This window comes from Hirundo rustica, chromosome 12 (assembly GCF_015227805.2).
Source record: "Hirundo rustica isolate bHirRus1 chromosome 12, bHirRus1.pri.v3, whole genome shotgun sequence".
Lineage (NCBI taxonomy): Eukaryota > Metazoa > Chordata > Aves > Passeriformes > Hirundinidae > Hirundo > Hirundo rustica.
This window is the reverse complement of record NC_053461.1, coordinates 7,472,540-7,499,913: the sequence shown is the minus strand read 5'-3', so window position 1 is coordinate 7,499,913 and position 27,374 is coordinate 7,472,540. Positions and strand designations below refer to the sequence as shown.

General features: G+C 41.0%; 1 protein-coding gene and 1 long non-coding RNA gene across 10 annotated transcripts in view; both read right to left on the bottom strand.

The window, feature by feature from the left end:
- Positions 1 to 12,741: 12,741 nt before the first annotated feature.
- LOC131378630 (uncharacterized) lies at positions 12,742 to 15,322 on the bottom strand. Its single transcript, XR_009208247.1, has 3 exons — positions 15,270 to 15,322; positions 13,682 to 13,757; positions 12,742 to 12,899 (listed from the first exon to the last, which is right to left on the bottom strand). It is a non-coding gene; the product is annotated as an uncharacterized LOC131378630 (long non-coding RNA).
- Positions 15,323 to 19,676: 4,354 nt separating this feature from the next.
- The window catches only part of ATP2B2 (ATPase plasma membrane Ca2+ transporting 2), a 393,065-nt gene continuing 385,367 nt past the window's right edge, over positions 19,677 to 27,374 (bottom strand). For 7 of the 9 annotated variants that reach the window (XM_040076442.2, XM_058422233.1, XM_058422234.1 and 4 more), the window contains one exon: positions 19,677 to 23,296. In XM_040076442.2, coding sequence (XP_039932376.1) covers positions 22,985 to 23,296 — 312 coding nt within the window. In that variant the 3' untranslated portion in view covers positions 19,677 to 22,984. The remainder of the gene's footprint in view (positions 23,297 to 27,374) is intronic. The other 2 variants (XM_058422235.1, XM_040076441.2) reach the window with 1 other exon arrangement.

Here is a 27,374-nt window from a genome sequence, read left to right as displayed (position 1 = left end):
GTAGAAAAAAAATTCAAAATTAGGCATGTCTTGGGGGTAAAATAAAAAAAAAAGCATTATATAGTGTGTACAGCAATTTATAGTGTGAATCTCTTCCAGAACTGAATTCCTGATATTACACTTTATGATGATTATACTGAAATGCAACAGAGTGAGTTGCTGTGCGTATAAAAGTGAAATAAGGTCTGAGAGGACCCAGCACTTTGGATTTCAGTGTAAATGGGAAAATTAAAAACCGAATACGAAGCATAACTTGGGAACGTGTTTGCTGGGTTTGTTGGGGTTCTTTTTTCCTGTTGAAATTCCTCCAGTTTTTAATCACCCTCTAAATCTTGTCCGAGCAGGGTAATGAGTGAGGGCACTGAACCCTGAGGGAGGCAGGCTGCAGTCACGCATTTCCAGAGGGATAATCGTTCCCATTGATTATTTTCTGTGCTAGCCTTGATTTCCATGCTGCACCATTGTCTTAATCCGCATTTAAGTTTAATAGGAAATGATGACTTGAACTAATTTGCACCTAAATAGCTTTTTAGAATTGCTTTCTATTCCCCCAAAAATGTGCTGCACAGGTATTAAGCCTCACTTAACTTTCAAAGCACAACCCAAGAGCTGTAAACACCTTCTTGAGGAAACTCTGACAGGTGAATAATGTGAGGACATCCTCCCACAGGAAAGGCATTTTCAGGGTGTTGAAAGTCTGGTGGTTCACACTCCAGTTTAAAAAGCAAAACTTGGGTGTCTCTGAGGAACTGGTATTCTGTACAACCTGTGCAGAAATAGTGCATTAAACCACTTCAAAATATGGGGTGGTGATCCAACAACTGCACTGTAAAGCGTTTTTCTGCTGTAATCAGAATGGGATACAAAACAACTCCTTGGTGATATTTTTAAAGGTTTTGTGGCTGAAATTCAGGTTTTATTGGCTGAAATATTTTCTGAGATGCTAATAAAACATTTTTGCTTCCTCCAGTCATGTGCTGCCCAGTCAAGAATGACAGGGGGAATGCCTGCTGGGGTTTTAGAATTTATAGCATAATTTTTAAAAAATATAGAATTCTCTGACAGAGACAACTCTGGTATTCCTACTAAGCTGATACCTTCCCATTCCCCAGAACGCAGCGAAATTATTAAATACAGCTTAAATATATAAATAAATATATTTCTATAACACCTGTAGAAACAGGGGAAGTACTAATACTAATCTGACCTCAGTGTTTCATGCTTCCTGCAGGAATTAATTCCATTTTTATTCTCTTTGTAAGTTGGTATTAGAACTTTGCAAAGGTCTGAACAAGTCCTGTAGCGCAGAAGTGTTTTCAGGGGTTTCTTCTTCAGGGATAGAAAGTTGGGTTTTTTTCTTTCTATGGTCAAACAGGAGTTTACTTTTTTCCCCTGAAACAGGAGGGCTGCAATATGCAAACGCCATCAAGCTGTCACCTCCATCCCTGCTCCATGTGGATTGCACATCCTGTCCACTTCCAGCAGGGATGAAATCTGCACACTGAGGAGTCTGTTCAACCCTTCCCTTGGGCTGCTGTGACCCCCAGCACCTGCCAAGGTTAGGTTCCCCCTGCTCCCAACCCCTCCCCTGAATTCCCCTGGCAGGTTCATCACAGGACAAAGTTGCTGAATTCCCCCTTGCTGAAATGTCTCACCCGTGGGATGTTCGCTCCTTATAACCACACAACAGAGCCGGAATAAATGCGTTAATACCTTGACGTGTCTCTTGTTTAGGAGCTGGAGCTATGCAAGCAAAATGTAAAATAAATATTTCAGAGGGGCAGTTGAGAAGCAGAGTGTGTAAGACATGAAACTTCCGCTGAGCTCCTTCCAGAGACTTTTAAAAACATCCTTCGTCCTCTAACAACGTATTTAACTTGTTTCTCCCCTCTGTGTTTGTTGGGGATTTTGCATAATGCAATGTCACTAGAAACCTTCTGTCTAGCTGAATTAAGAACCACCAAAAGTCTCTCTAGAATGGAGTTCCTGAGTGAAACTGAAAGGACTAAGTGGCTGAATAAGTTTGTTTTTAATTTAAAAAAAAAAAAAAAAAAAGGATATGGCCAGTTGCTTTGGGGAAAAAAAAAGAAAAAAAAAAAAGGCCATTCACTTTCCAGAGGACTTGGAGATCTTCAGACCACCCAGAAGGCAGGGACCCTGCCAAATCAAAACCCTGAGGACATCTTGCAGAAAGGGCTGCAGTTGGCTCCCAAGACTACTTGGATTTTACTTTTTATACTTCAGTGCTTAGAGCCACAGAGGAGATCTTGCAGCTGCAGCTTTGTATTTTATCATTAATAAGTACCACTTATCTGAAAAAACGGGTAAGAGCAGAAGCAGAGATGAGGTGATCACCGGGAAAATCAGTTTTGCACTTGAATGGGATTGGAGATGCCAAGAAGGCCGAGTTTTCCTGCTCCAGGAACTTTTCCTTGCCCTACACACAGCACCCAGGGGAAGCTGCAGCAGGTGGAAGAAGAGGCCACAAGAAGAGAAACTTTCGTACCAAAAGGCATCACTGGTGCCCCTAGGTGAATTTTGGGAGCTGACACACATGAAGTCGCCCAGAGCTGAGACTTCTACCTGGGCTTTTGCACTTTTCATCCCTGAATTTCCAGCTATGCCATTACTCTGTCTCTAATTCCCTCAAACTCAAATAAAGCAAAGCAAGTGATGAGTCTTTGTCAGACTTTAGAGATACCTGTTGTGAATCCAGCTGCACGGGTTAACAGCTGGGGGAGGAGCAACATCAGGAATGTTGCAGGGTAAATAATGGTGGCAGTGGTTGTTCTGGGAATGTCTTCAGAGTCCCCATCCCACTAAAATCAATACTGAATGGAGGAATATTAGAGTGATGCCTTGTCAGGGCTACCTAACTCAGAGGCCAGACAGAATCAAGGGAATAAAAAGCTCTTCTATTTATTGAAGGGCCTTCAGATACATTTGGGGCAGACAAAGCCCCCCAGGGGCTGCACCCAAAAATGGACAATGGTCATGGGTTTCACACTTTGATCAGTTTGGTCCATTTGCACATTGGGGGTTCATCTCCTAATTACAGCTTCAGGTAATGAAGTCATTCACCCCAAGTCTGCTGCCCCCAAGTCACTTTTGTTTCCATCTCTCAGGCCTGAGGCAGTGAGGTGTCCCTGATTGCCAGGTCTGGAGAGGAATTGTTGTGTGTGACCAGAATGGGAGAGCAGCAGCTCACACTGTGTGTGGAGTTTGGAGTTCTACACTAAAGAACTGCAGGAGTACAAATAAATGAGAAATATAAAAGCTAAAATCCGAAGGCATCAAGAGCATAGTACACACTTGCACTTCAAGATGTGATAACCAGATAAAAAACCTCTGTGACATTTATAAATGAGCATTCCAAATGAGCTCATTTCCAAAGAGCATTGACAAAATGTTGATTAGTTTGCGTGGAGAGGTAATGCAGCTTGCTCTGAAACCAGGGAAGCAGAGCCTGGCACTTCCCAGCTGGGATTGTGGAGCAGCACCTGCTCGGCAGCACCAACCTGCCAAATCCCAGGGACAATTCCTGGCACGTGCCCGAACCTTCATTATTTCAATTTGTTTTGGAATGAGAGCAGCAGCTAGGGATGAGAATACCACAAAAAAATGCAATTTTAGCAGTTTGTAGGTGCTGGTGACAACTCAGATTTACAAATTCTTTTGCTATACTTGAAAAATGTAACTGCACATTAACCCGAGGCACAATAAGGTCGTGGCAGGGAAATTCACTGCTCTGAGGGATGACTTTGGCCTTCACCATCTGCACAGCACCTCCGTCAATCACGTCAGGAGCAAGCCCAGGCATCCACTGAGACAAAATTATTATTCCTCCCAAAAACATTCCTGGAACTTTTCCAAGAGTGAAAACATTCCTCCCTCAAGTTTGTTATTTGAATGCTCTATTTATGTAGTGAAGTGTTAAAATATTTAATTTTTTTTGGCCAGACTGTGATAATCTCTTTTGACAACCCAAGTGGGTAGCACAGCCACGCATTTTCTTTCCCCTGGTAATTATTTGAGCTCTAGACCAGCTTTCAGAAAAAAAATCCTATTCCAGTTAAGAAATGCAGGTGTAAGAGAGGTAGAACTTCAGGAATTTGTCACAGGTGGGGTAATATGCCACTGGCAAGTTGTGCTTTTATTTGACTGCAGGGTTTTTGCAGCCCCAAATTTAGATTTTCATTAAAAAGTTAATATATTTCTTTTCTTCAGAAGTAAGTTCTGGTATAATGTTTCTGAATGCAGAGAAAACCTGACCACTCCCAAAAGACCAAGGAGGAGGGAAAGATTAAATCTCTGTGTGAAGTAGATAAGAAATAACTTTAAAAATATTTTTAAACCATATGTTGGGGAGGGGTAATATTTTTTCAAGTGCATACACCTTTTTTTTAAACAGTATTTGATGACTTGACTTTTGAAGCTTATTTTTTGCTAGTCCTGATCCTGAGCCATTAACTTCATTCTGAGCATTCAGTGGAATAAACATTGAATAAAATAGAGATATGTTTTCCCAATATTTTTGTAAGATAATATGACAGAGCAAAAGCAAAGCTTTGTGGACCAGAGATAGTCACAAATTGAGGCAGATTTGTTCCATTTCAGAGTAGGTCCCAAGTGTGGGCCCTGTATTTCATACAGTCGTGCTCTGCAGGACTTTGAGGTGACTGAGCGGTCCAAGAAATGAAAAAAAATGTAAATTATTGTAAAATATTTGGTTCTTCTGAAGTGGACACACAGAGGTGCTAAAGAGAGAGTCCTGAGAATTCCTGCACCACAGAAGGACTTGTGGTTTTTGGTTGGGATGATACTTCCAGCCAATAAAATTTCATCCTTAAAGGAATCTGTTATCCTGTTGGGCACACGATGCTTTCAGCTGGATAATACAAGAACTTGGGGGCTATATTCCTCTATTCCAGCCACAAAAAAAGTTAATTTAATTTTTTTTTTAAGTTAATTTTTAACACAGCAACATTGATTCTGTCTCTTGTGTCTGTTTTTCTCACAGGATCACAGAATAATCTGGCTTTTTGGTATTTTTTTCTTACTCTATTCCAAGAGGATTTACAAGGAAAAGCTTCTCCCTCCACTTTAAAAAGGCAATAAAGTTTATTTGGATATTCATTGTGCACAGGTGTAAAAGCCCCCCAGAAATTAGGAAAGGTTTTCTCTGCAACATCAGGAGGTTGGAATAATTTAGAGGAAAAAATTATATTGCAAAAATGATTTGCACAAAGCATACTTTACTACAAAATATATTAAATTGCCTTTATATATGCAAGCACTAATTCCAATGTTATTTAGTGTAAAACAAGATACTTTGGGCAGAACTAGGAACAAACAAGTCACTTAACTGTAATTGCTGAATATTCTTATTGAACACTCGATTTAAAAAGCCCAAAAGACCAAACTGTTATTTGAAAACTGAAAACATTTGATTATTCAACTGGATAAATGATCTTAGACTGAGACAAAACTGGAATTAACTGCAGATATTACTGAAACTCCCTGAGAGCAGGCTGTGACCATTCCATTAACCAAATTGTTGTGCTACTTATTCTCAACAATTCATTTCATTTCCCTTTTCTTTCCCTTTGATGTAGTGGAGATCACAGCCCTCCAACATGTGCAATTGAAGTTTTCAGTGCTGATGACAAGTTTGAAATTGAAAGTAATTCTGTAAAATTACCAGTGTCACTGCAGACAGAACAGAACAATGTAATTAACAGCAGAACAAGTCATTAAAGAGAGAGAAGAAATGAAACTGCAAATCGGCTGCAAAGGCAGGCTCTGAACTTTTGGCACCACAGATTGCTAATTCGTTATCAGCAATGTTGTTATCAGCCCTCTGAAATATTTGGCGACCTTTAAGTTCAGAAACGGAGCTTTGGGAGTTTGAGAAACTCAGTTTAAAAAACCCTAAAAAGATGTACCTTTTCTTTCTGCTTAATTGATACAGGGTTATATAGATCAGGTTTTCTATTTAAACACAGCAGCTGTGCCCTTGAGACAATCAGTTTTGTGGGATCACTGCATAAATTCACAGAAGGCCACTGCAAACTGCATGGAGCACATCCATAAATATGGTAGGGAAATGCTTCGAGCCACCACAGGCAGAAATTTTTTAACCAGAGTCTGTACTTGCTTCTAAAGTTATGGGTTTGTAATGCTAGAGCAGTAATTATTATATTTTTTTTTAATTTCTGGAAATAAGCAGACAGAAAACAAAACAAAACCATTTGGTTCTCCATTGAAAAAAGAAGAAACTAAAAATATCAGGTTTGACCATCGATAGTTCATGCCGACAAAATGCTTTTGAAGGATAGGAAATAAGGGAATTATGGACCCATTTCTCAGTATTTACAGAATTTGTCAAGGATAGTTGCAAACCCCCGTACCTAGGGAGATAAAATCATGCAAGAAGTAATTAATTCACAGAACTGCACTTCGTACAAACAAACAGACACCACATTTATGGCCAGAAATCAGACAAATTTCACCTCCCAGGGGAAAGTCCAGCCAGAAATGCTGCGAGGACTTCCTGCATTTACTGTCTCCAAGACAGCAATAAAAATAAATTCAATGTGAGACCACTCTGGCAGAGAGAGTTTAGGAGTTTAGAGCCTTCTCCATGTGCAGAAAAATTTGGGAATTTCAGCACCTGCAAGAAGAGCCTGTAGTGGTGGAGTTGCAGCATCCGCATTTATGATTATTGTCCTCACTCTTCTCTCAGTCAAGAATTCTAGGGTTTTGCTTTGGGCTGGATGTGTAGCTGAAATTTATTAGGGAATTTAAGCATGGAAAGAGTATTAGAATAAATTTTATTTTCTTACAAGTATTCCCATTTTCTTCTATTGGTTACTGGGGACAGGAAGAAAAGCACTCAGTTTTCCTCAATTACTTTAATTCTGGTGTCTATTTAATCTATAAAACTCCTCCCTTTGCATCCAGCTGGAGAGCAAATATTTTAATGCCCAAGAAGGAGCTGAACAAGGAAAAAAAAAAAATATCAATAAAAAAGGGAATGATCTGTCAACTGAAACAAAACTTTTTCAGGAGTTGCTTCTTAATTTCTTTATTGTGATCCAAGCAGATGAAAGAGTTCTGGAAAAGTAACAAAAACATCAACACCACCATAAACGAGGGGCGAAGAAAACCTGACCTCAGTCTTATGGAGGTGTTTGGGTGGTTCTTTTGGGGTCTTTTTTTTTGTTTGGTGGTTTTTGTTTGTTGGTTGGTTTTTTGTTGTTGTTTTATTTTGTTTTTTGGGGTTTTGTTGTTGCTTGGGGTGGGGGGTGTTTGTTTTTTAATTTTTCTTTTTTACCTGTGTGTTGTTTACATAAAAACATATCTTTGTTTTTATATTATTTATAGTCCCTGTTTGGGCTATTTTTAAAAACCCATCCACCTCTGTTCAGCAATGAAAAACAAGTGTGATTCAAGAGAGCTCCAACAGAGGTCTTATTCTTTAGGGAAATCAGATTGAGCATGGGCTTGAATAAATTCAGGTTGCAACTCCAGCAGCCTGTGGGTGTCTGTGAATGGCTCATTTTGTATTCCAGACACACCAGGAGCTACAAATGCCAACCACCAGAGCTTCACAGATCGGGCTCTTGCTCCATCTTAAAGCAACAACTTCCTTTCTCAAAACACACTAAAAAAACCCCTCTGAGGACAGAGTGCTTTATTTGGGGAATTTTCCCCCATCTAATGTTGGTGTTTTTTTCCGATTTCTACTCAAATACTGTCTGAACGCGAGGCTGTAAACAAGGAAAAGCAGCAGTCCGTGAGCAGGACTGAAACGGGGGAGAAAGACTCGAGTTTATCTGTTCTGGCAGACGAGAGCGTGCTGCTGTGATCTGTCATTTGGGCAATTTTCCCCTTCAAAGCGGGGACTGAAATTCATTTTGCTGAGGTTTCCTTCGAAACTCTGCGTGCGGGGAGGCTGTGTGCTCTCACAGGACAGAGCCTGAGTTATTTCACCCCACCTTCATCAAGACCTCAGCACCCGTGGCCCCCCACTCTGCCAAATCCCCCGGACTCGCTCAGGCTGGGATTCAGAACAAAGGAAATGAAATTACCCTGATTTATTTCTGCACTGAGCATGCTCCTCCAGCACTGGGCATCATGTGGTTCCGTGTTTCCAAGGAAACAACGGTGATGCTGAGCACATCCTCTCCCATCATGAACTGCAGGAGGGTTTGGGGATTATTGTTTTTCCCCTCCTCTCAGAATTTTTTGAAGGCATCAATCCAAAATAATTTGCTGCACTTGATTGGCGTTGAGGTCTATGTACAAATATGTAATTCTTCCCACGAGCAGAGGAGATTATTTAAATCCACACTGAAATGAAGTGCAGGAAGGACGTGGCACGGGGAAATTAATTTAATTGTATTTGGGATGGGATTGCCACAGTTTACACGGGAATGAAGGTGTCACACAACTGTGATCCCTAGATGGTGCTTTTACTTTGATTCTTTGGAGGGACAACTTGCATTATGGTAGATTTGTTATTTAAAAAACAACAAACAAACAAACAAAAACACCACACCAGAGATTGACGGAGCAGCTGCTTCCGGTCATTGTGTCTGAAGCACCTGGAAAACACTGAGGAAAACAAGGGGGAAATGGGGAAAAAATGGAACAATTTTTGGCACCCCTGAGGGAAATGGTGCTTCTGCCTGTCTGTGGGTTGGTAAAATAAAGAAAAAAGGATTTACAGATTTACAGGAGCTACAGGAAACCCTTCAGTACAATGATAAGGGATTCTTGAAGGATGCTTCTTCCCCTCTTGTTAGAGGCCTGGACTTTTACACCCAGGATAGTTTTCATGGCACCTAAACTTGTTAATTATGACTGGAGAATTGCAGTAATTAGGTTTCCAACTTGAATCCATGTTCTAAGTTATGGACTGCAAGTTTGCATTTCTTTGTTTCTTTGTGTGAAGAACGCCAGTACAATAAATGACATTATTAAATCCCCTGCAGAGTATCAAATTAAATTCTAATTAAAGTGGAGAAATCCGCTGAAACAGAAATAGGAAGTACAAATAACCCTTATTAAATCTATAAATCGGAAATGATACAAATTTAGGTAATTTCTAATGTCTATTATTGGGAGCGTTTGTAAGAGGGCTCTGAGGTATGCAGACATTAATTCTTTTTGATGAAAACAAACATTCAGGAGATCACCAAAGCAGCAAGAAAGGAACCAAGAAGCCAGGAATTTTTCCGTGCCAAAGCAGGCAGAAACTCCAAGGATTTTAAGAGGCTAAGCCGGTTCTCTTTGGACACTTAATGAAAAGAACACAATTTCCTCTGCCGCATTAGAAATCAAGCAAGACACTGCAGAGTTCCTAGGCCTCTGTTAATATCTGCCAGGCCCCCAAGAGAATTTCCAGGTTATTGGAGATCCCATTGGGCTGCAAGTGCTTTCTGCCCTATCTCCAAATAAAAAGCTTTTTCCAGCCTGCTCCCAGCACGACTTTGCAAAGCTGGGGATTCGGTTGAGTGCCTCTCATTAGACTTTGTGATGGTCTAGGGTGACACTATGTGGCTAATCCGAGCACTGAAATATCAATTGCAAGTGAGCTCTTGGGATAATTTGGGGAGAAACTGATCTCACCTCCTGATTTAAATCCTGAGAAGGCAAGTTTGGAGCTCCTCGGGGTTTTGGTGCGTGCTGCATGGAGCGGTGAGCGTGTCTGAGCTGTCCTCAAAGCTGCACAGAAATCAGCTGCCATAAATACCTGAAACAAGGGAACAACCACACTGGAAACGTCTTCACTCTGCCTTAAAAAGGACAGAAGAGTTTGGCCATGGGATAGAAAGGGAAAAATGATTTATGGAATTTCTTTATCAGTGTCCTCTCTCTCTGATATCAGCGGCTTTTTGCTGCGGGTGGAAAGAGCAGGAAATGCTCCTACTCCATCACCTTGATCTCTCTCCTCTTAGCTTGGAGTTCATTCCAGTTTCCTTGTTGCTGCCCACCCCCCAAACACACACACCCACACGGGCATGCAGCTCATTGTGCAAATGGCTCCAGGCCTTCCTATTTCCGTGGATTCTCCTTTATCCCCACAGTCCCTGGCTGGCCTCACACAGCTTTGGGACACGATTTATTTCAGCTCACACATCTTGAAGGAAATGTGGCTCAGAATTCCACAGATTTCAACACATCTTCACCAGCTCTACTGCTTAACAGTCCAGAGTCATCAACTTTGGAACTTATCCAAGGAAAAATCCCTTTATAGGAGTCAGTCATGGAGGCAGCCATAACTTTTAATACTGCAAATACACCAGTTCCTGTTTAAAATTACCAGTATGCACCCAGATGGGAAAAAAGAGTCCCAGAGTGACCCTGCAGGTAGGGGCTTAGCCCAACACACACCACCTCTCTCAATTGTATTGCCATGTTTGAGAGCATCTTTTGTTGTCCTTCAGCTGCAACTCTCTTTTCAGGTGACCACTTATAAGATTTAGGATAGAAAAGAGTTTGAGGCTTTTACAATGTGAATAAGGGCTTTCATCATTAGTTCAAGCACTTTTGCATAGTCCCTACATCATTAGTTCCTGTTCTTCTCTTGACTCAGACTATGAGTGAGGCTATTTTAATGTGTTTACACTGAAATTTTCCCAGTTTGCAGCAGTGTTTCCCACAGAGCTGACCTGAGTCTGGCTGGATTTAGGGAACATCCTAAAAAGAAATCAGATTTTCTCCTCAGCAATGTACGGCTCATGCCATGCATTGCTCATGCCATGCTGAAACCCACAGCAGGAACAAATCTAACTGTACTGCTGTGAAAGGTCCTGCTTTGGTGTCCCTCCACAGCTGTTTTGTATTCCAGCCTTTGTCACATGCACCACTGCAGTCTGGGGTCACCATTCCCAGTCTCATTTCTCAAGTCCTCCTGCAGAGCCGTGGAAGTTTTGCTGGTTTAGGACCATCTGAGACACCAATGCTCACTGCAATTTCAACCTCTTCCTGAGCTAGCACTGTTGCTCCTGGAACTGCTGTCCCAAGAGATCACAGAACTGTCCTTTTCCAAACAATTTCTTTGCTCAAAAGGAATTTTTACAATTACTTTGCGAGACAATTTGCCTTGCATTTATTACATAGTCAAAACCAACCAGACAATTTTGGCTTTCCCTCACTTGAATTTTAACCCTAACCCATTATTTTTCCTAAATTCTTTCATGGACTATATCACTGCAGAGGCACAAACGTCCCAGTGGGGTGCTGCAGTGCCCCTCTGTATCCTTGTCACAATGGTTTCAGCAAACAGGGCAGCCTGATTGCCTCTCCAAAGGTGTGAAATGTGATGATCCGCATAAACTGTGGGTAGATGTGAAATGTGCATTCAAAACCATGCTAAGAAAATACAGCTAAAAGGTCAGAAGGGATTTAATCTGTTTAAGTCATTAGAAATTAATTCAGACCTGCTGGAAGGAGCTGCTCCCGCTGCTTGAAAAGGGCTCAGAAGAGCTCCCAGTCCGAGTTCAGCCCTGCATTCATAAAATATGTGAAGAACTGAGTTCTTGTACCTGGGGCACAGAGCTCTGGTTATAAAACCCAATTTAGAGCTTGAATTCCTGCACACTCTGCAAGTCCATGAAGAATGCTCCACTTGCAGCTCCCCAAACTCCTTGGTTCACCTTTCTGGTTAAATCTCTGAGTGTTTTTGTGTCCCGTGCCCCATGAATTCAGCAGGGGAGTGACAGAATTCCCCCTCTGGAGTGGCGTTGGGAAGGTGTGGGATGTTTATCTGTGCTTCCAGCAGATCCAGTGCTCCTGCACAGCACTGGGAATTCCACACAGGAACTGCTGGATCTGGAAAAGCCTCCTCTTTCAGCTCAGTGGAAAAAACAAAATGATTGGATGAACTGTTTTCATCTTTGCTATCCTTAACCTGAATGATTTAATTAATCTTTGTGAGGAAAAGCATTAAGCATTATTTCTTAAAGATTTAGAACTATATTGCTCAGTCATTAGACTGTCATCAACATTTTCTGCAGCCACACTGAAGCCAGGTGGAAAGGAAGAACCCTGAGAAAGAAACAAAAACAAGGAATTTGGATCACCCCGTGCATTGCTATTGACCATGGTTTGGTTTTTTAAAAAAACCTCCTGAATAAGACCATAATCTACTGATATGATTTTTGGCTGTTGTACTTCAATAAACCAAAATCAAAATTCCACCCACAGCAGTTAAAAAAAAAAAAAAAAAAAAAAAAAAAAAAAAAAAAAAAAAAAAAAAAAAAAAAAAAAAAAAAGGAAACAAAAAACCCCCACACAACTGATCAGAAAGCAAAAGCAAGATGAGACTGCTTCAAAGCCCAGCTGTTTTCTGGGAATTATTGAAGCTCGAGGAGAGTGCTTCAAGTGATAGCTTGCTCGTTTTGTGGTGCGGACTGCACAAAACGGCCTAATGAGATTCAGCTCTAATGTCATAGCTCTTTCCTAGCTACATTTTAATCTCTGCTGAGGGCACCCAGGATGGGTGAATGAATGGCATTTCTATTCTAGAGAAATAAAAATTCCACTTGTAGATGAGCTTTAGATAATTTGTGCATTTCTTCTCCACGCAGAAGTGCTACCGTGGGGGAAGGAGCAGGAATGAGATGTCAGGGTGTTCATTAACCGCTCAGAAGGACACACAGTGGTGGCACTTCGGTGACGAAACCGTGCAGTATGGGCTGGGGTGGTGGGGAACTGAATGATGCCTTAGGATTTTAGCTTTTATATTTCTCATTTATTTGTACTCCTGCAGTTCTTTAGTGTAGAACTCCAAACTCCACACACAGTGTGAGCTGCTGCTCTCCCATTCTGGTCACACACAACAATTCCTCTCCAGGCGTGGCAATCCAGGACACCTCACTGCCTCAGGCCTGAGAGATGGAAACAAAAGTGACTTGGGGGCAGCAAACTCGGGGTGAATGACTTCATTACCTGTAGCTGTAATTAGGAGATGAACCCCCAATGTGCAAATGAACCAAACTGATCAAAGTGTGAAACCCACGACCATTGTCCATTTTTGGGTGCAGCCCTTGTGGGGCTTTGTCTGCCAAAATGGACCTGAAGGCCCTTCATTAAATAGAACAGCTTTTTATTCCCTTAATTCTGTCTGGCCTCTGTTTTTAGGTAGTCCCAAAAAGGCATCAGGAACCTCACTGATTTCACACTTTTGCCCTCTGTTGTTATTCTCAACAGGTTGTTCCAAGCTGGGATGTCTTAGCTCCATTTGAAGGAGAATTTCTCCCGGCCTGGACCAGTGGCATGGTGACAAATGTCCTGTCCCCGCACTGGTGCCAGTCAGGGGCTGCAGCATGAAGTGAGTCTGGGGAGTCACCACAGTAACCATCACACACAGACCCTGCAGCGTTCAAACCAGAGCAGCTTCTGGTGGTTAAAATCCCCTCACTCTGGCACTGCTCTTGCAGTGCCGCAGTGTTTCTCTCCTGTGACTCTCAGACCCAGACAAAGCCTCTCTGTGACGTGAGAAATCCAACTTTTGTGCCTGAAGCATGCTGCTCTGATTCAAATTCTGCCCAGTGTCCCTCCTGTCACCCCGTGCAGCGAATGTTCCTCTGCAGAGATGTGCCACCGAGGTTAATGGCCGTGCCACTGAGCTGACAGCTTTACAAGCCTCTGTGTCACACTGCTCATGTACCAGATCAGTTTTTCCATCCCAGAGCCTCTGAGGGTTTGTCAGAGATTGGCGGGACAAGAACAGATCACCATCGTCTCTGAAATGTGACATTGTTATTTATTTTTTTGTTCAGCTTTCCATATCAAACAGCATATCTGTGTCCTCTGGCAGGAAATCAGCTCTCTTTTATTCAGAAACCTGGTCCTGGCATTTCCCTCTTTGATCCCAAAACACACAAACCTTGTGCCAACAATTTGTTGCGTTTCCGTGGCATCATCTCAACCTTTAATGCCACAAGAAGCACATAAAAATGAGTTGTAGACTTTCTTCCTTTCAGTATTATAATCTGAAGAACACATTAAAAAAACCTAACACATGAATTACTCCAAGATGTAATAAGACAAGACACAGTAAATAAAAAGTATCACTGCAATGAGAAATCCACTGTGAGGAGATTCTAAAAAAACCCCAACCCCCCCCAAACCTCCCTTAAATCTAAACCAGCACATTAATGTCCTTTCTCTGCATGAACAGATCTGAAAATATTTAACATCAATCCTAAAAAACCCTACTGCTTGCATTGTCAGTGACAGATTAAGCACCAGAATGAGCAACAAGAGTTTGATGAGATGAGGTTTTTTCAGTGAATTTTAAGATGTATCAGAAGAACCTTTGAAATCTGATATCGATTTCCACTTGTTGGTAATTCCTATATGAATTCTGCCTCCCTGTTTAGACAGCAATAAAACATTAACGTCAATTCATGCCTTGCTTATAATCCAGGATTGTTTTTAATCACTGACCATGGCTTCCCATCAGTGGCAAGATCCTAAAACACCAGACAACTACAAAATTAAAGTGCAAGTCCACAGCTCCTGTGCACCCTTGCCTGGCTTTGTTTTCTATTACACAACAGCCATGGGACTGATGGGGAATTAAGGATGAGAATAGGAAAACCTGGGGGAACTTGCAGCAGGGAAGAGGTAACTCCTGAAACCAAAGACATCTGTGCTCTGCCAGTTGAAATGTGAAGCAAAGATTAACTGAGATATCAAAAGCTACAGAACAATGCATTGACTTTGGAACACTGGAATTTTTCATGGTTTATGGGAATAGTTTCAATTATAGGTCTCTAGTGCAATTTCAAACCAGCAGATTAGAAGCAAAAAACCAACATCAATAACTGGAATAGCATTCCAAAGAACTGAGATAATGTTTGAGGATCCAGACTACCAGGTTGCAAACACCTCTCATTGCAATCAAAGGTAATCACGATTTTGGGAGGAGAGAAGAAAAGCAGGATTTCCTCACTGGGCCTTTGCTGTACTATTCTGCCCCATAAAAGCCAAAGCTTTACCAGGATGTTTCTCAAAGACTCTAATGGCAAACAGCAGAATAAAGGGGGGGAGAAAAAAAAAAAAGTGCCAGATTATAAATCCCAGCAGGGTGGGTGGGAGATGCAGCAGACAACCTTCACTATTCCCCCAAAAATTTCATTAGCAACACCCTGCAGGATACAACAGCTGAACAGGAGGGTATCTCTGCCCTAAGCTCCCCAAGAAATGAAACATTCCCTCCCTTCACCCGCTGCTCAGCTCCTTCACTTTACCTTCTCAGCAATCCGAGCTGAGCTGCTGCAGTTCGTCCCAGAGCAAAGCTTCCCTCACCTGCTGCAGCGTGACCTTTAATCCTTTAATTTCCCTGTGCCTGATGCTCCTTAGAGATGCAAATGAGATAAACCTGTCACGGCAGCAAAAACGGTGAAGCCCCGAGGTTTGGGTTCAATTGCTTACGTTAAAATTTCTGTGCACCTTTAAAATTTTCCCTTTGGGCACCTGCAGTTTCCTTTGCCTGCCCAGCAGTTAAAGATTTCAAATGCTCATTGTGCTTTTTTGGCTTAGCCTGGAATTGAGCTTCAGCCACGCACGTCTTGAAAACTTTTTTAAATGGTGTCACTGACAGTTTTCTTTAAAGAACGGACTTGTTTCCTGTATTGAAATTACTTGATCAGTGTTTCAGTGTTTGGGCTTTTCTGCCATTTTGACCATTTAGTTGCAGCCTCAGGGGGAAAAAGCAGTTTTTTAGAGGTGTTGCCATTGCAAAAGGCAGGATTTCTTCTCTTTTCCTTTCCAATATTGCCTGCAAAGTCTTGACATCAAAAGCAGGTGTTTTCTGGGCCTGAGATAACTCAATGACCAGTAGCTATTTTCTAAAGCCAGCCAGATTATTTTCCTACTTTGACAGCATTTACAGAATGATATTCCGTGGAACCAATTTACAAGGAGAGTTCATTCAGGATGTTTAAGTCCCTGCTTGTTTTCCCTACTAAATCTCAGATTGCTAGGGAACCTAAAGATGCTTTTTGTGTTTGTCTTTTTTTTTTTTTTTAATAAATCCATGATTTGTAAAATGTAACACATGCATGAACTACTGAAGAAAGGAAACCCAAACTGTGACCACAGCTTTATCCCATTTCAGGATTCAATGATACAACCAAACACTTCAGTGCGGTGAGACTGCAGAGGCTCTGCATTGATAAAGAAATTAAATTAATTGACTATACATAAGCTTTCCTGTGATGTGAGGTGTTTCAGGGCTGTCCCAGCCATTATTTTCTCTGTCTACTATTCGGAGGCATGGCAATTTTCCACCGGGCTCACTATTACCATTAGGATGCTCTGCCAGTGGCAGATCATAGATCAGCCTCCAAATTTTCAGGAACAAAATGTCCTGGCAGGAACACTGAGGAGACAAAATGCTTTGGCATTATTGGGGAGTGCTTCTGTCCTGATACATGAAAATGAAAAGAAAGGCAATTGAATCATCCCTGCAGCCTGCCCAGCCAAAGTGAGTTTTCTCTGTGTTTTCTCATACAGGGAAAATACAATTCACATCCAGGAGTCATGGGATACAGGAGGCTGTGGAGTTTAATACAAGGAAAGAAGTCAGAAGGAATATTTCACTACACCCACTTTTATCACCTCCGGCTTACAGAGAAGAGCACAGAAAATGTAATAGAGAAATATTGAGACTGTCCAAATCCCCCACAAGCACAGACAGCAGGATAAGAAAACCAGCTAGAAGGGACTTTATTTCTTGATGGTGGAATAAAACCTCCAAAAAGGTCCCTATGGCACCAGAACCAGCTTCCCAAGGAGCAGCCAGAGCTGGGTGTGGCCAGCCTTGTGGTTCTCCCTCCCCAGGCTGTGTGATGGGATTGCCAGGCGAGCCTGTGCCTGGCAGGAATCCCCCCTGCTCTGCAGCAGCCACCCAGCAGATGTTTGGGACTCTGCAGCTTCGCCTCTGAAGCCATAATCCTCAGTCAAGAGCAGTGAATGCTCTGTTGGGAGCTCTGGAGGCATCTGCTCAATTCCATTTTTTTTTTTTTTTTTTTTTTTTTAGGCTTGGTAGAACAGATATTTTAGTCTGAATTAATTATGGCTTCCTTCCCTGAGCAGACACCACTCCCCACCAAACCACATGGTGAGACCAGGCCTGGAACCGGAGGGAAAGCCACTGAAATCCCCCAGCAGTATCCCAAACAAACAAAAGAGTGGAAAAGCAGCCTGTCCCAGGCCAGGAACTGCAGTGCTGCTCCCAGCCACGATGCTTTGTGGTGGAGCAGCAAGGATGTCGCAGGTCTATGCAGGAGTGCTGGGCATTCAGCAGGTTCACTGGGGACAGGAAGGTTCCTATTTGATTGCCTTTCTTCCCACGGAGCACTGTTTATGTGCACAGTGACATCTCCTAGAACCCCTGGAATCTTTGTCTTGGAGAAAATAATTCCAAACATGCATCGAATTAAAAATTGTAATTGACTCTCCATATGCAAAAAAGCATGAGACAGCTTTCCCACCTGACACGCTATGTTGAGAAAGTGTTTGTAACTCATTCCTGTGACTTGTCATCCCATTACTCTTATTAAATTTTCTTTAATAATTTTAGATAATTATTTTAAATACCTCTTCTGAAATTTGAAAGCTGGAATAATTTTAAATAACTCACTGATGAAAGCACTAGGAGGCTTCATAAATCCATGTGTCACAGTCTCTGGAGACATTCCAGACACACCTGGATGTGCTCCCGTGCCACCTGCCTTGGTAGGGGTTGCACTGGGTGATCTCCAGAGGTCTCTTCCAACCCTGGCTGCCCCAGGATTCTGGGACAAAGGGCCATCTTTAGCAGGTGCCACAAAATGCTCTGTAAAACTTCCCGAGAAAGCTGCAAAACTCATTTTTCTAATTTTCATCATCTTGTAAAAGCTGTTTGCTGTGCACCAACAATGCTGGTTTTATACCAGCTCGACTCCTAGAGATTCATAAGTGCTCACACACAATGGGTAGAGGGAGGTGCTTTGTAATTTGCTGGAAAATCAACCAAATCCAAATGTGGGCTCCCAGATAGACAGAAAATCTGTTTGTTTGAACATACGGGAGAAATCGTTATTGGAAATATTTCCTTGGGTTTGTGTTTTTCAACAGCCTGCCCTGTTTAATCAATGAGCTGTTGAATCATGTTTCTCTTCAGTTCCCATCAGGTTAGATCATAATGTGCCTGTTAAAACATGCTTGTAAAAAGGAAAAGAGAATCAGACACTTCCCTATTTTTCCAAGTACCTCCTACAGCAGCGTGCTGGTGATCAAACCCGAGCATTCCATACATGGATTTCATAAAATAAGAAATGCAGATTTGTAGTTAGTTCACAGCCCAGTGCAGTGCACACATGGAACCTTGTCCAGATCTGAGGCAGGAATACATTTATTATTATTATTATTAATATTGTTATCATTATTGTTATCATTATTGTTATCATTATTGTTATCATTATTGTTATTGTTATTATTCTGTTCCATTTGGCCAATGTCACACACAGCTGCAGGAACACAAACACAAGTGGAGAATATCCAGTGCTTACCTTTTGTGGTTCCTCAAAAGCCACTCTAAAAACTCTGGAATGCCAAGAGGGAGTGGGAAGAGTTGAGCCCTGGGGCTTCACCTGTGCCCACATCCGTTGCCACGGGGAGGAACCAGCGCCACGGGAGGTGCCAGCCCTCCTGGTGGCATGGAATGGCAGCAGGGACTCAGGGACACGGGGATACTGGAGGTCACCTGCTCCCAGCTGCTTTGGAAACCTCATGGACTTCATTGGAAAAGGCCTCCAGACAGGGAATACTCTTGGGTTGGTACTCAATACCAGATCAAGCCAGTAACAAGCAGTTATTACTCCATTTCATTTCAGTAATTACCAAACTACAGATGCACCTGCATTTTCTTCCTCTTTCTCCCTCATTTCCCCTTTTTGCTCTCCTCTATCTCTATTTATGCACCATTTCACCCCTTCTTTATCAGTACAGCACCTCAGCAAATCACCACCTGGTTTTCTTACAGAGGTCACAATGTTCACCCTTGTGGCCTTGGCATAAAACAGCTCAAAACTTGCAGCATTCCTATTTTGGGTCAGGGTATCAGCTCTGGTTCTCCCTCATGGATTAATAGCTTCAAACATGTTCCTTTCTGAAGCCTCAGCTGGGATGCACAGAACAGGAATTTGTGTTGTGGGGAATTTCATTCCTGCTATTCTTCCCAATTTGCACCTACGACTCACATCCACCTCAAAAGTGACAAAGGGAGAAAGAGCTGAAAAAAAACAATGTAAGTGCAGAACTGTCATCAGTGACAGGAAAAGCCTTAGAAAGTTGTTTAATCTTCGGGCCAAGATTAAACTCGTTTCCTGAGCAAATTCACTTCATCATTTGACTTTTCTGTGCACTCATTCCAGCGATTTCCCTGCAGCATTCCCAGGAGCATTCCCACCTCCACTCCTGGCCCAGACAGGCAGGAATTAAAGCCCTGGCGGCTGCTCTGCCCCTGGGGCAAGGAAAGCAAACTCTGCCTGGTCCTCGCTGCCAATCCAGAAGATTTACATCCACCTGCACATCAAAATATCCCAGTGGGAATCCAGAGCTGCATCTAGTGACTTCAGGTGAGAATAAAGAAAGCTGTTACATTCAGACCATTATTGTTCATGCTGCTTTGTGAATTTATTTCTTTAAATTTTCCACTTGTGCTCCTGCCAAGAGAGATCTATTAGACAGAAAGCAGCAAGAGTAAAACTTTATCATTTTCTTTCAAACTATAAAATAATTTACATCACATATTTTACTTACTTTTGTCTTTTTTTGTTTGTTTTTTTTTTTGAAACCACAAACATTCCAGCATCACACTGTAGGAATAAGAATAACAATAGAAAGCATAACCTTTTGCATAGTATTAAATGAACAGACAGAGTTAAGTTCTTTATTTACAATTATTGTCTAGATAAAAAAATTCATAAAAACAGATGAATGAACATATATTAATAACCCCTAGTGGGATGGATTGCCAATGTACCACTGTATTGTTGTCCACAAATCTCATGCTGCTAAGTACAGTACGTAGAGAGCGAGCATTTATATATTGCAGGGAATTTTAACAAACTGATCATTTTGGTTTTTGATCCATTGTTCCCATCACAGAGAGGTCAAGCAATAAAAGAAAGGAATTGTGATGCACGACTTGTAGTTGAAAGGTCATAGCTATTCTGCTTTAAAAAAAAAAAAAAAGTCTATCATTTATCATATACATAAAGCACAGTCTCTGCTCACAAAAGCCCAAGTTTTCTATGCATCTCAGTTTATATATGTTTTACTATATATACACAGAATGCAGTGTTCGTTTTCTTAACAGTTTTCAAGTCTGCGAATGGTACCTTAGGGAGGGGTACTCCTACAGGAAAACATTCAAAAAGGAAAAATTAAAAAAAAATGGAACCAAGAAAAAATATGAAGAGTGTTTGAAAACAAAAAGGCAAACAGTCAGTGTGTTAAGATGCTGAAAAGAAACCATTCCAGTATTCTGTAGATGTTCGAGTCCAAAGCTAGAGGCTTCCCTGTAAATAGAGACCGCGTTTGTCTTCTGGACAGAAATCCCAGGCAGGCCCCAGAGAGCCAATCCGTGGTGTACAAGGGGAATCACCAATTTCAGAGCACCATCCTGCCGGGGTGCTGGGAGCCAGCCACCACAGCTGGGGGCTCGGGCCAGGTCCCACTGCTCACCTGGGCACAGCCTGGACCACAGAGCTAAGGACGAGCCAAAAGCAGCAGAGCTCCTACCCCAGAGTCCAGCAGCTGGCAAGGGAAGCTGCTTAGAGCTTTACCTGGCTGATAGTCCTGATGCACCCTGAAAACATCTGGCTTCAGTCTGCAGTTTGGCCACGAGTCTAAGCTCGGTTTGGAGAGTTCTGGCTTGGTTAAGCTGCTGTGACTGCAGAGATGCGCCACTGTATGGACCCAACTTTAGGACAACCAGAAAAACACCTTAATAACTCAATTGACTGAGATGGTTGGAGGGTGTTTGGTTCCAACGTGCCTGGCATGATCGATTGTGTAATTCCAAATGTCTTTTGCACTGTACAGTTATGGAAAAAATCATATGCTGAAAAGTCTTCAAGCAAACTTTATATTAAATACAAAAATCATTTATGAAAAATCTGTGATCCACAAAGTGCTTAGCATTCAAGTGGTTGACAAAGCAATTGTATAAGCTCATAATTTTTACGTTTTTAGGGCTGTTACCATCTTGAAAAATATTTTTCACCTTCCGTACTGCAGGTTTTCAAAGCAGCTTTCTTGGCAGAAAGCTCAAGGTAAAATAATGTATTACTGTGTTACTACAGGAACACAAGCGTGGTTAAAAAAAAAAATAATCACACAAAGCACATCTCAATACACAATTAATAAAGATTTGTTCAGTCCTAATAGTGCAGAAATTATGTTGTTCTTAAAAAAAAATAAATCAAAGCAGCAACCTACAGTGATTCTCATCCAAAATGCCAACAGCCCATAATTTGCAAATAATAAGGAAATAAACGCCTAAAGTACTAATTGAAAAGGATTAACACAGTATATCACAAGATTGTAACATTTGTTATGTCTCCATATAGACAAACCAAATATAACTTATTTTAAATTAAAAAGTCATTTAATGTCTCTCTAAAAATAGTTTTTGAAGCCATTGCTGTATGTCTAAAGAATGAAATAGCCTCCATTATTGTACGTTGCACCAAAATGAGTTCAAGCAGTTTATCAGAGGGAAGGAAGGAAAAAAAAAAAGGAGAGAACCTGATCATTTTGATTTTTATTTGAAACAAAGGAAGCCTGGTTTACCTCCCTGTATATAGGATCACAATGCTACATCCAATGTGTTATATTTTGGCTTCTTTTGTTATTTACTAGCAGTATCTACATTATTAACCAAAAAAAAAAAAAAGGAAAAAAAAAAAAAAAAAGAAAAAAGAAAACCAAACCAAACCAAACCAAAAAAAATCAGGCAGAAATCAGAGCACAGTTGTAATAAAATATCCAGGTTGTGAGAGTACAGACATTTTCAATGAGCTGAGCTGAGCCATTTTTATACTACTTCGGCAGGAAGTGCTTTCTTAACCCTACAAATAGTTAAGGATATTATCTACAGGTTTGTAAACAAATTACATTCTTTTTTTAGGACATAAATAAGTTAAAATAGTCAGAGCAATTTGAGCAGAAACAAGGCAACATGCCAACAAAGAAACTTTATATATATATAACTATATATATATAGATAGATATATACATATATATAATTAATTATCTATATACTTATATGTATATATCTCTATATATAGTCTCATAAATGTTTAAGTTCCTCTGTCCAACTGGTGCAAATCTACTGTGCAAGTTAAGCTTTGCAACTTCAAAAAAGTTATTTAAATTAATCTATACAATTGAGTCCATGCCACACAAGCATTTCAAAAAACTCACAGACCAGTGAATTGGATAAACAGCCTCAGAAAGAAGTCCTCTGCAGTTCCTGCTTAAGGAGGAAAAAAAAACCCAAAAAAAACAGAAACAAGAAAAAAAACCAAGGGAAAAAAAAAAAAAAACCACAACAACAACAAAAAAGGAAATAAAAACAAAGAAAAAGAGGAAAAAGAAGGGCCAGCAGTGTACAGTACATTCATGCAGGAGGATTTTTTTGTTTGTTTTTGTTTTTCTGAAAGGGAAGGGGAGGAGGGGGGTATGTAAATCAGCCATTCATTCTTTCCCCAAAACCATTGTGATCAACAATTCATTCACTTGTCTCAGAGTGAATAAGAGTTCAAACAGCTTTTCAGCCAGCAATGTTTTTTTAATATATATATTTATATATCTCGGTTGCTGTGGGGTTTCTTATTTTATTTTACTTTAACTTTTTATATTTCTTTTTTCTCTTTTTTTTTTGTTTTTGTTTTTGCAGTGACCTTTTCAGCTAAAGTGATGTCTCCAGGCTATGTATTGGGCTTCCTGGACTAGAAGAGGTAGCTGATTTACTTGTATCAGTTGTAAGATTGATTCCACTGTCGATAGCACTGTTGTTCTTGTTCAGCGAGGACGGTGGACTCGAGTTTTTCTTGAGAGCAGGGTCTTCTTCTAGGTCTGTGTCATCAATGAGTGGGATGTGGGGCTGGGAATCTTCTATCCTAAATTCAGGATGAGTCATAAAGTTGTGAATAGAGGTTCTAGATTCTGGTTTTTCTAAACCTTCATAGAGAGAGCTACGGAATGCCTTCACGACGCGGATCTGGGGGGAGAAAAGGAAAGGGCTGTCAGAGGGCACCTCCCCAGTGCAACACCAGGGCAGAGAACACTTGGTGAAAAATGTAGCACATGGTTAGGGCAGTGCAGGCAGCTGGAGTCCAAAGTCTCTGGATGTTATATGCATAAACGAGTGGCTCAGTTATGTGCATTTTGAATATCTGTACCAACTGCAATATTAAAATAAATCAAGGTTTAAAGCCATCAAAGAACTGATGGGGAGGAGTGGTTAAAGAAAGCCAAGGTCCACTCGTGTGGTACATCCCTAGTAAAAGACAAGCCATGTTAATTGTAATGCAAATGTCAAACCATGCATGTTGATAGTTTTTTTTTGCAGTGAGTAAGTAGAAAGGCTTTTTTTTTTAAATTAAAAAGTCTCTTTTTGTGTTGTTGTTAAAAAAACCATTACACATAACATATCACACTTCACAAACAGAAAAGCACAGAACACTGACACGGTCGGATGGGTACGTATGAGACACACACAGGAGCCAAGTGTAAAAACTAGAATATCAATGTTTTAAAGCAAAATCTAAATGGATGCAGCCAAGAGCACAAAAAGCCAAGCAGACAAAGTACTAAGCGTAATCATGCTACCACAGGGGGAAAAAAAAAAATCACAGCTACCACATGAACAGAGATAACTTGCACACAACAACTATACTTGGAAGCCTGGATAATGTGAACATAGTATCGTTGAACCAACTTTTATTTGTCCTTCATGCAGATGTGAGGTAAACACTCGAGTATAGACCCACTGTTCTAGCCATTCAGATTGTTAATAAATAGAAGAACATGTAAAAAATAATGGATTGGTTGTTGGGTTGAATTGAGTCCCGTTGTTGGGAGCCGTTTGGATTTGGTGTCTTGGTCCTGCAGTTAAATGCTGAAAGCCACATGATTGATGCCATATATGCAGTCTTTAAAGCGGGTCAGTGACCTGTGCCAGGGGCCACCTAAGGCCAGAAACCACCTGGCAGTAAGAACAGAGGTGAAAATCAACTCAAGAGTCAGCCCAGCAATTCTCAGGGGTGGTGCCCACTGTTTTCCCAGTAGGAAATGGGAGGAGCAGAGTGAGGAGCGGGAATGCTATGTCCTCTGTGGGTAGGCAAAGGGAGGGATGCATTCTAAGTCCCAGGACCCTACCAGTTCTCAAAAGAAGTGAAGGGTTGTGCTGGGTTACTGCTGAAAAAACAGAACTTTTTGGAAGAGGGTGGAGGGGCTGAGAGGAAAAAACAGAATGGCAAAACGTGATCTGTTGGCAAATGTTTAATGACTAAGTATGAGTTCTATCCCTCTACTTCCATGTAGTCCATGAACGAACCTTGAGCATTTCCCAGGGGGAGAGATTAAAACACAGGCAGAGGCAGAAAAGGTGCAAGCAGGTACTGTGAAAGCTTCTCCACGCACATTTGAAATGGTTTGGTGGTTGGCATGTGGATTTTTTACACGTAAATATGCTGCACTGCTTTGGGATGCTTTAATTCCTCTTTTCCTTGGCAAGACTGCACTTCAGTAGTGGCACGGGGCCACAGGGTTCCAGCTGTGGGGTCCAGCTGATCCCATGTTTGCAGCTGGCCAAATTGTACAGAATTTCAGCACATTTGAGGAAGAGGCTGACTTGGGGTTTTTTGGGCTTTACTTTTTTCTTCTTTGAACTCGGTCCATGTTTATGCTCTCTAAATTTGGATATTCATCGTCTTTTAAAAATCATAACAGCTGAAGTCCTGCCATGTTGAGATCATTGGGTCAGCCCAAACACTCTCCCTGCCCTTCACAAACACATTTGGTAACAGCAGGGCACAATACAAAAAGTAGTTCATGTGACCGCTTGTGCTCCAGGTAAGAGCATTGGAGTGGTGCAGAACGGCTCAGCCAGACCTTGGGGTGCGAGAACATTTTAGGGGCAAGAAGGAAGATTGACTTGCACAATAAAATCAATAAATAAATTTTGAATTGGCTTTACCCACTTCAATCACACAGTGTACCTAAGAGAGCTCCTGGAATTAAAAACCAGGGCTTTATGAGAGCTGAATCTGAGTTGTGTGAGGGGTCTGTAGAGTCAACAGAGTGGGGTAAGAGATTCATCTGCTTTGCTAAAGACAGAAAAGGTGATAAATTCCTTCACTTAAGTGAAGTTTATGACCTCCTAATTTGTCTTTTAAAGTGTAGAGTAATTAGCCTGAATGATGAAAAAAATTGTATGATTGTTGAGGCAGCCTTAAAACCACATTCCTGTATTGCCCTATTTTAAATCAGGAAACTTTCTGTACCATGGGTACTTTATAGTTTGGGCTGATGAGATGACATTTCTGCAAACCTCCCCACTATTTCTGCTTTCTAAACTCAAATACCAGTCACCTCTTCAGCTGCAGCTGAATGCTATCAATTAACAAGATAATTCTATTGTCTTGGAAACAGCCGCTTCTCATGGAATAGACTTAGGTTCTACTTGCCAGCTGGATTCCTTATAGTGAAGGTAAATTTTTATGTAAATAAATTTTTACGTAAATAAATTTTTACGCAAACAAAAGGGGTTGATATTATCCCGAACAGATCCATCAGAATCCAAAAGAAAGGAAAGCTTTCCCTCATCACACAAACTGTATTTAAGTCTCCATGATTTAGCAAGGGAGGAACTGATCTCGATTTGTGAGCTCCATGTCCCACAGTAGGGAAAGTATTTGCATTGCTTTAGTACCAACATTTGGCATCTCATTTGGATTTAATTCCAAGCCTCTGGTCAATCCAGGGAAAACTACAGAGTCCACTGTGTTTGACAGGCAGCTCTGCAAACGTGCCTGCCATGACCTGGATTTGGGGCTCTGTAGTGGCTCTTGAATTAATTTATTAATGAGACATTGCAGGGGAGCACTGCAATAATGACTTTTAACTTCATGGTCTGAAGACAGAGCTGCTGCCTCTCACTTTGGGTGAAGGTGTGTGGCAAAGTTTTTGGCCTGGACTGTTTGGGTCTTGCAAGAACATTGAGATGTTTCTAGAATGTCTTCTACTTGTTCACCTTGGTTTGTACTGGAAATATGAGCTTAGAACTGCTTCAGCTCTGCTGATACCTATGGTACTTCATCTTCTGAAGCCAATGGTAATGGAAGAGCCAGACTGGGCAAGTCCCTAAAGGTGACAATAAATCAAATTAGATTTCTAAAGAGTTTTCTTCACAAGGGAGCTGTAGAAACTCATATCTTGATTTAAAATTTCTCTACAGAGATGGATATTAATTTTCCATTAATTCTTCACTTTAGAGGAAATTCTCTCCTCAAATAAAAATCTTGTATGTTTAGCTTGGCATCCAGAAGAAAACTTTTTTTTTTTTTTTTAATGTCACCCATCATTCAGTGATAGAATTTCTGCATTACAATAAAATTCAAAATCTCCTTCAAAGTCTATCCCCAATGGATCAAATTATTGCTTGCAGGGAAAAAACTTAGTAGAAAAAAAGGTGGAGGGTTTGTTGCATATAAAGGTGGCATTTTAATTTCTCTACCATAATACTACATTGTTTATTCTATCTACTATAGCTGATCCAGCTCCCAGATTTAAAAATATTATTTACCCAGAGTTACATGGCCCAACAGCAATAAATTCATTTAACACATGCTTAAATTCAAGATCTGAGGTGATAGCTAGTGTAAAAATGTTTTGGGGCTCTGCTGAAACAAAGCCCAACCAGATTTTTTTTTTTAAGATAAAATAAAGCAGATGAACTTGGGATGTTGTTATGGCTGTAAAAGCGTGGAAAAGCAGGGACATCCGTGATGGATAGAACCTGGGAAGTGTTGGTTTAGTATGAACTATGTAGAGTTCATGTAATGGTGTTTCTTTATGAGACTGACAATGCCAAGGGAAGACAAACAGTGAGATACAGCTCCCTTTTCTCACAGGAATGGAGACAACAGAAAAAAATGAACTGCTTTTAACAAAAGACTGCGGGGACAACACTTCAGGACATTTTTGACATTGCTATAAGTTTCCACTTCTTTCTTCTCTGGAGCTGTAACAGAAAAAAACTCTTCAGCTTCATCCCACCTTGAAAGTCAGATTTA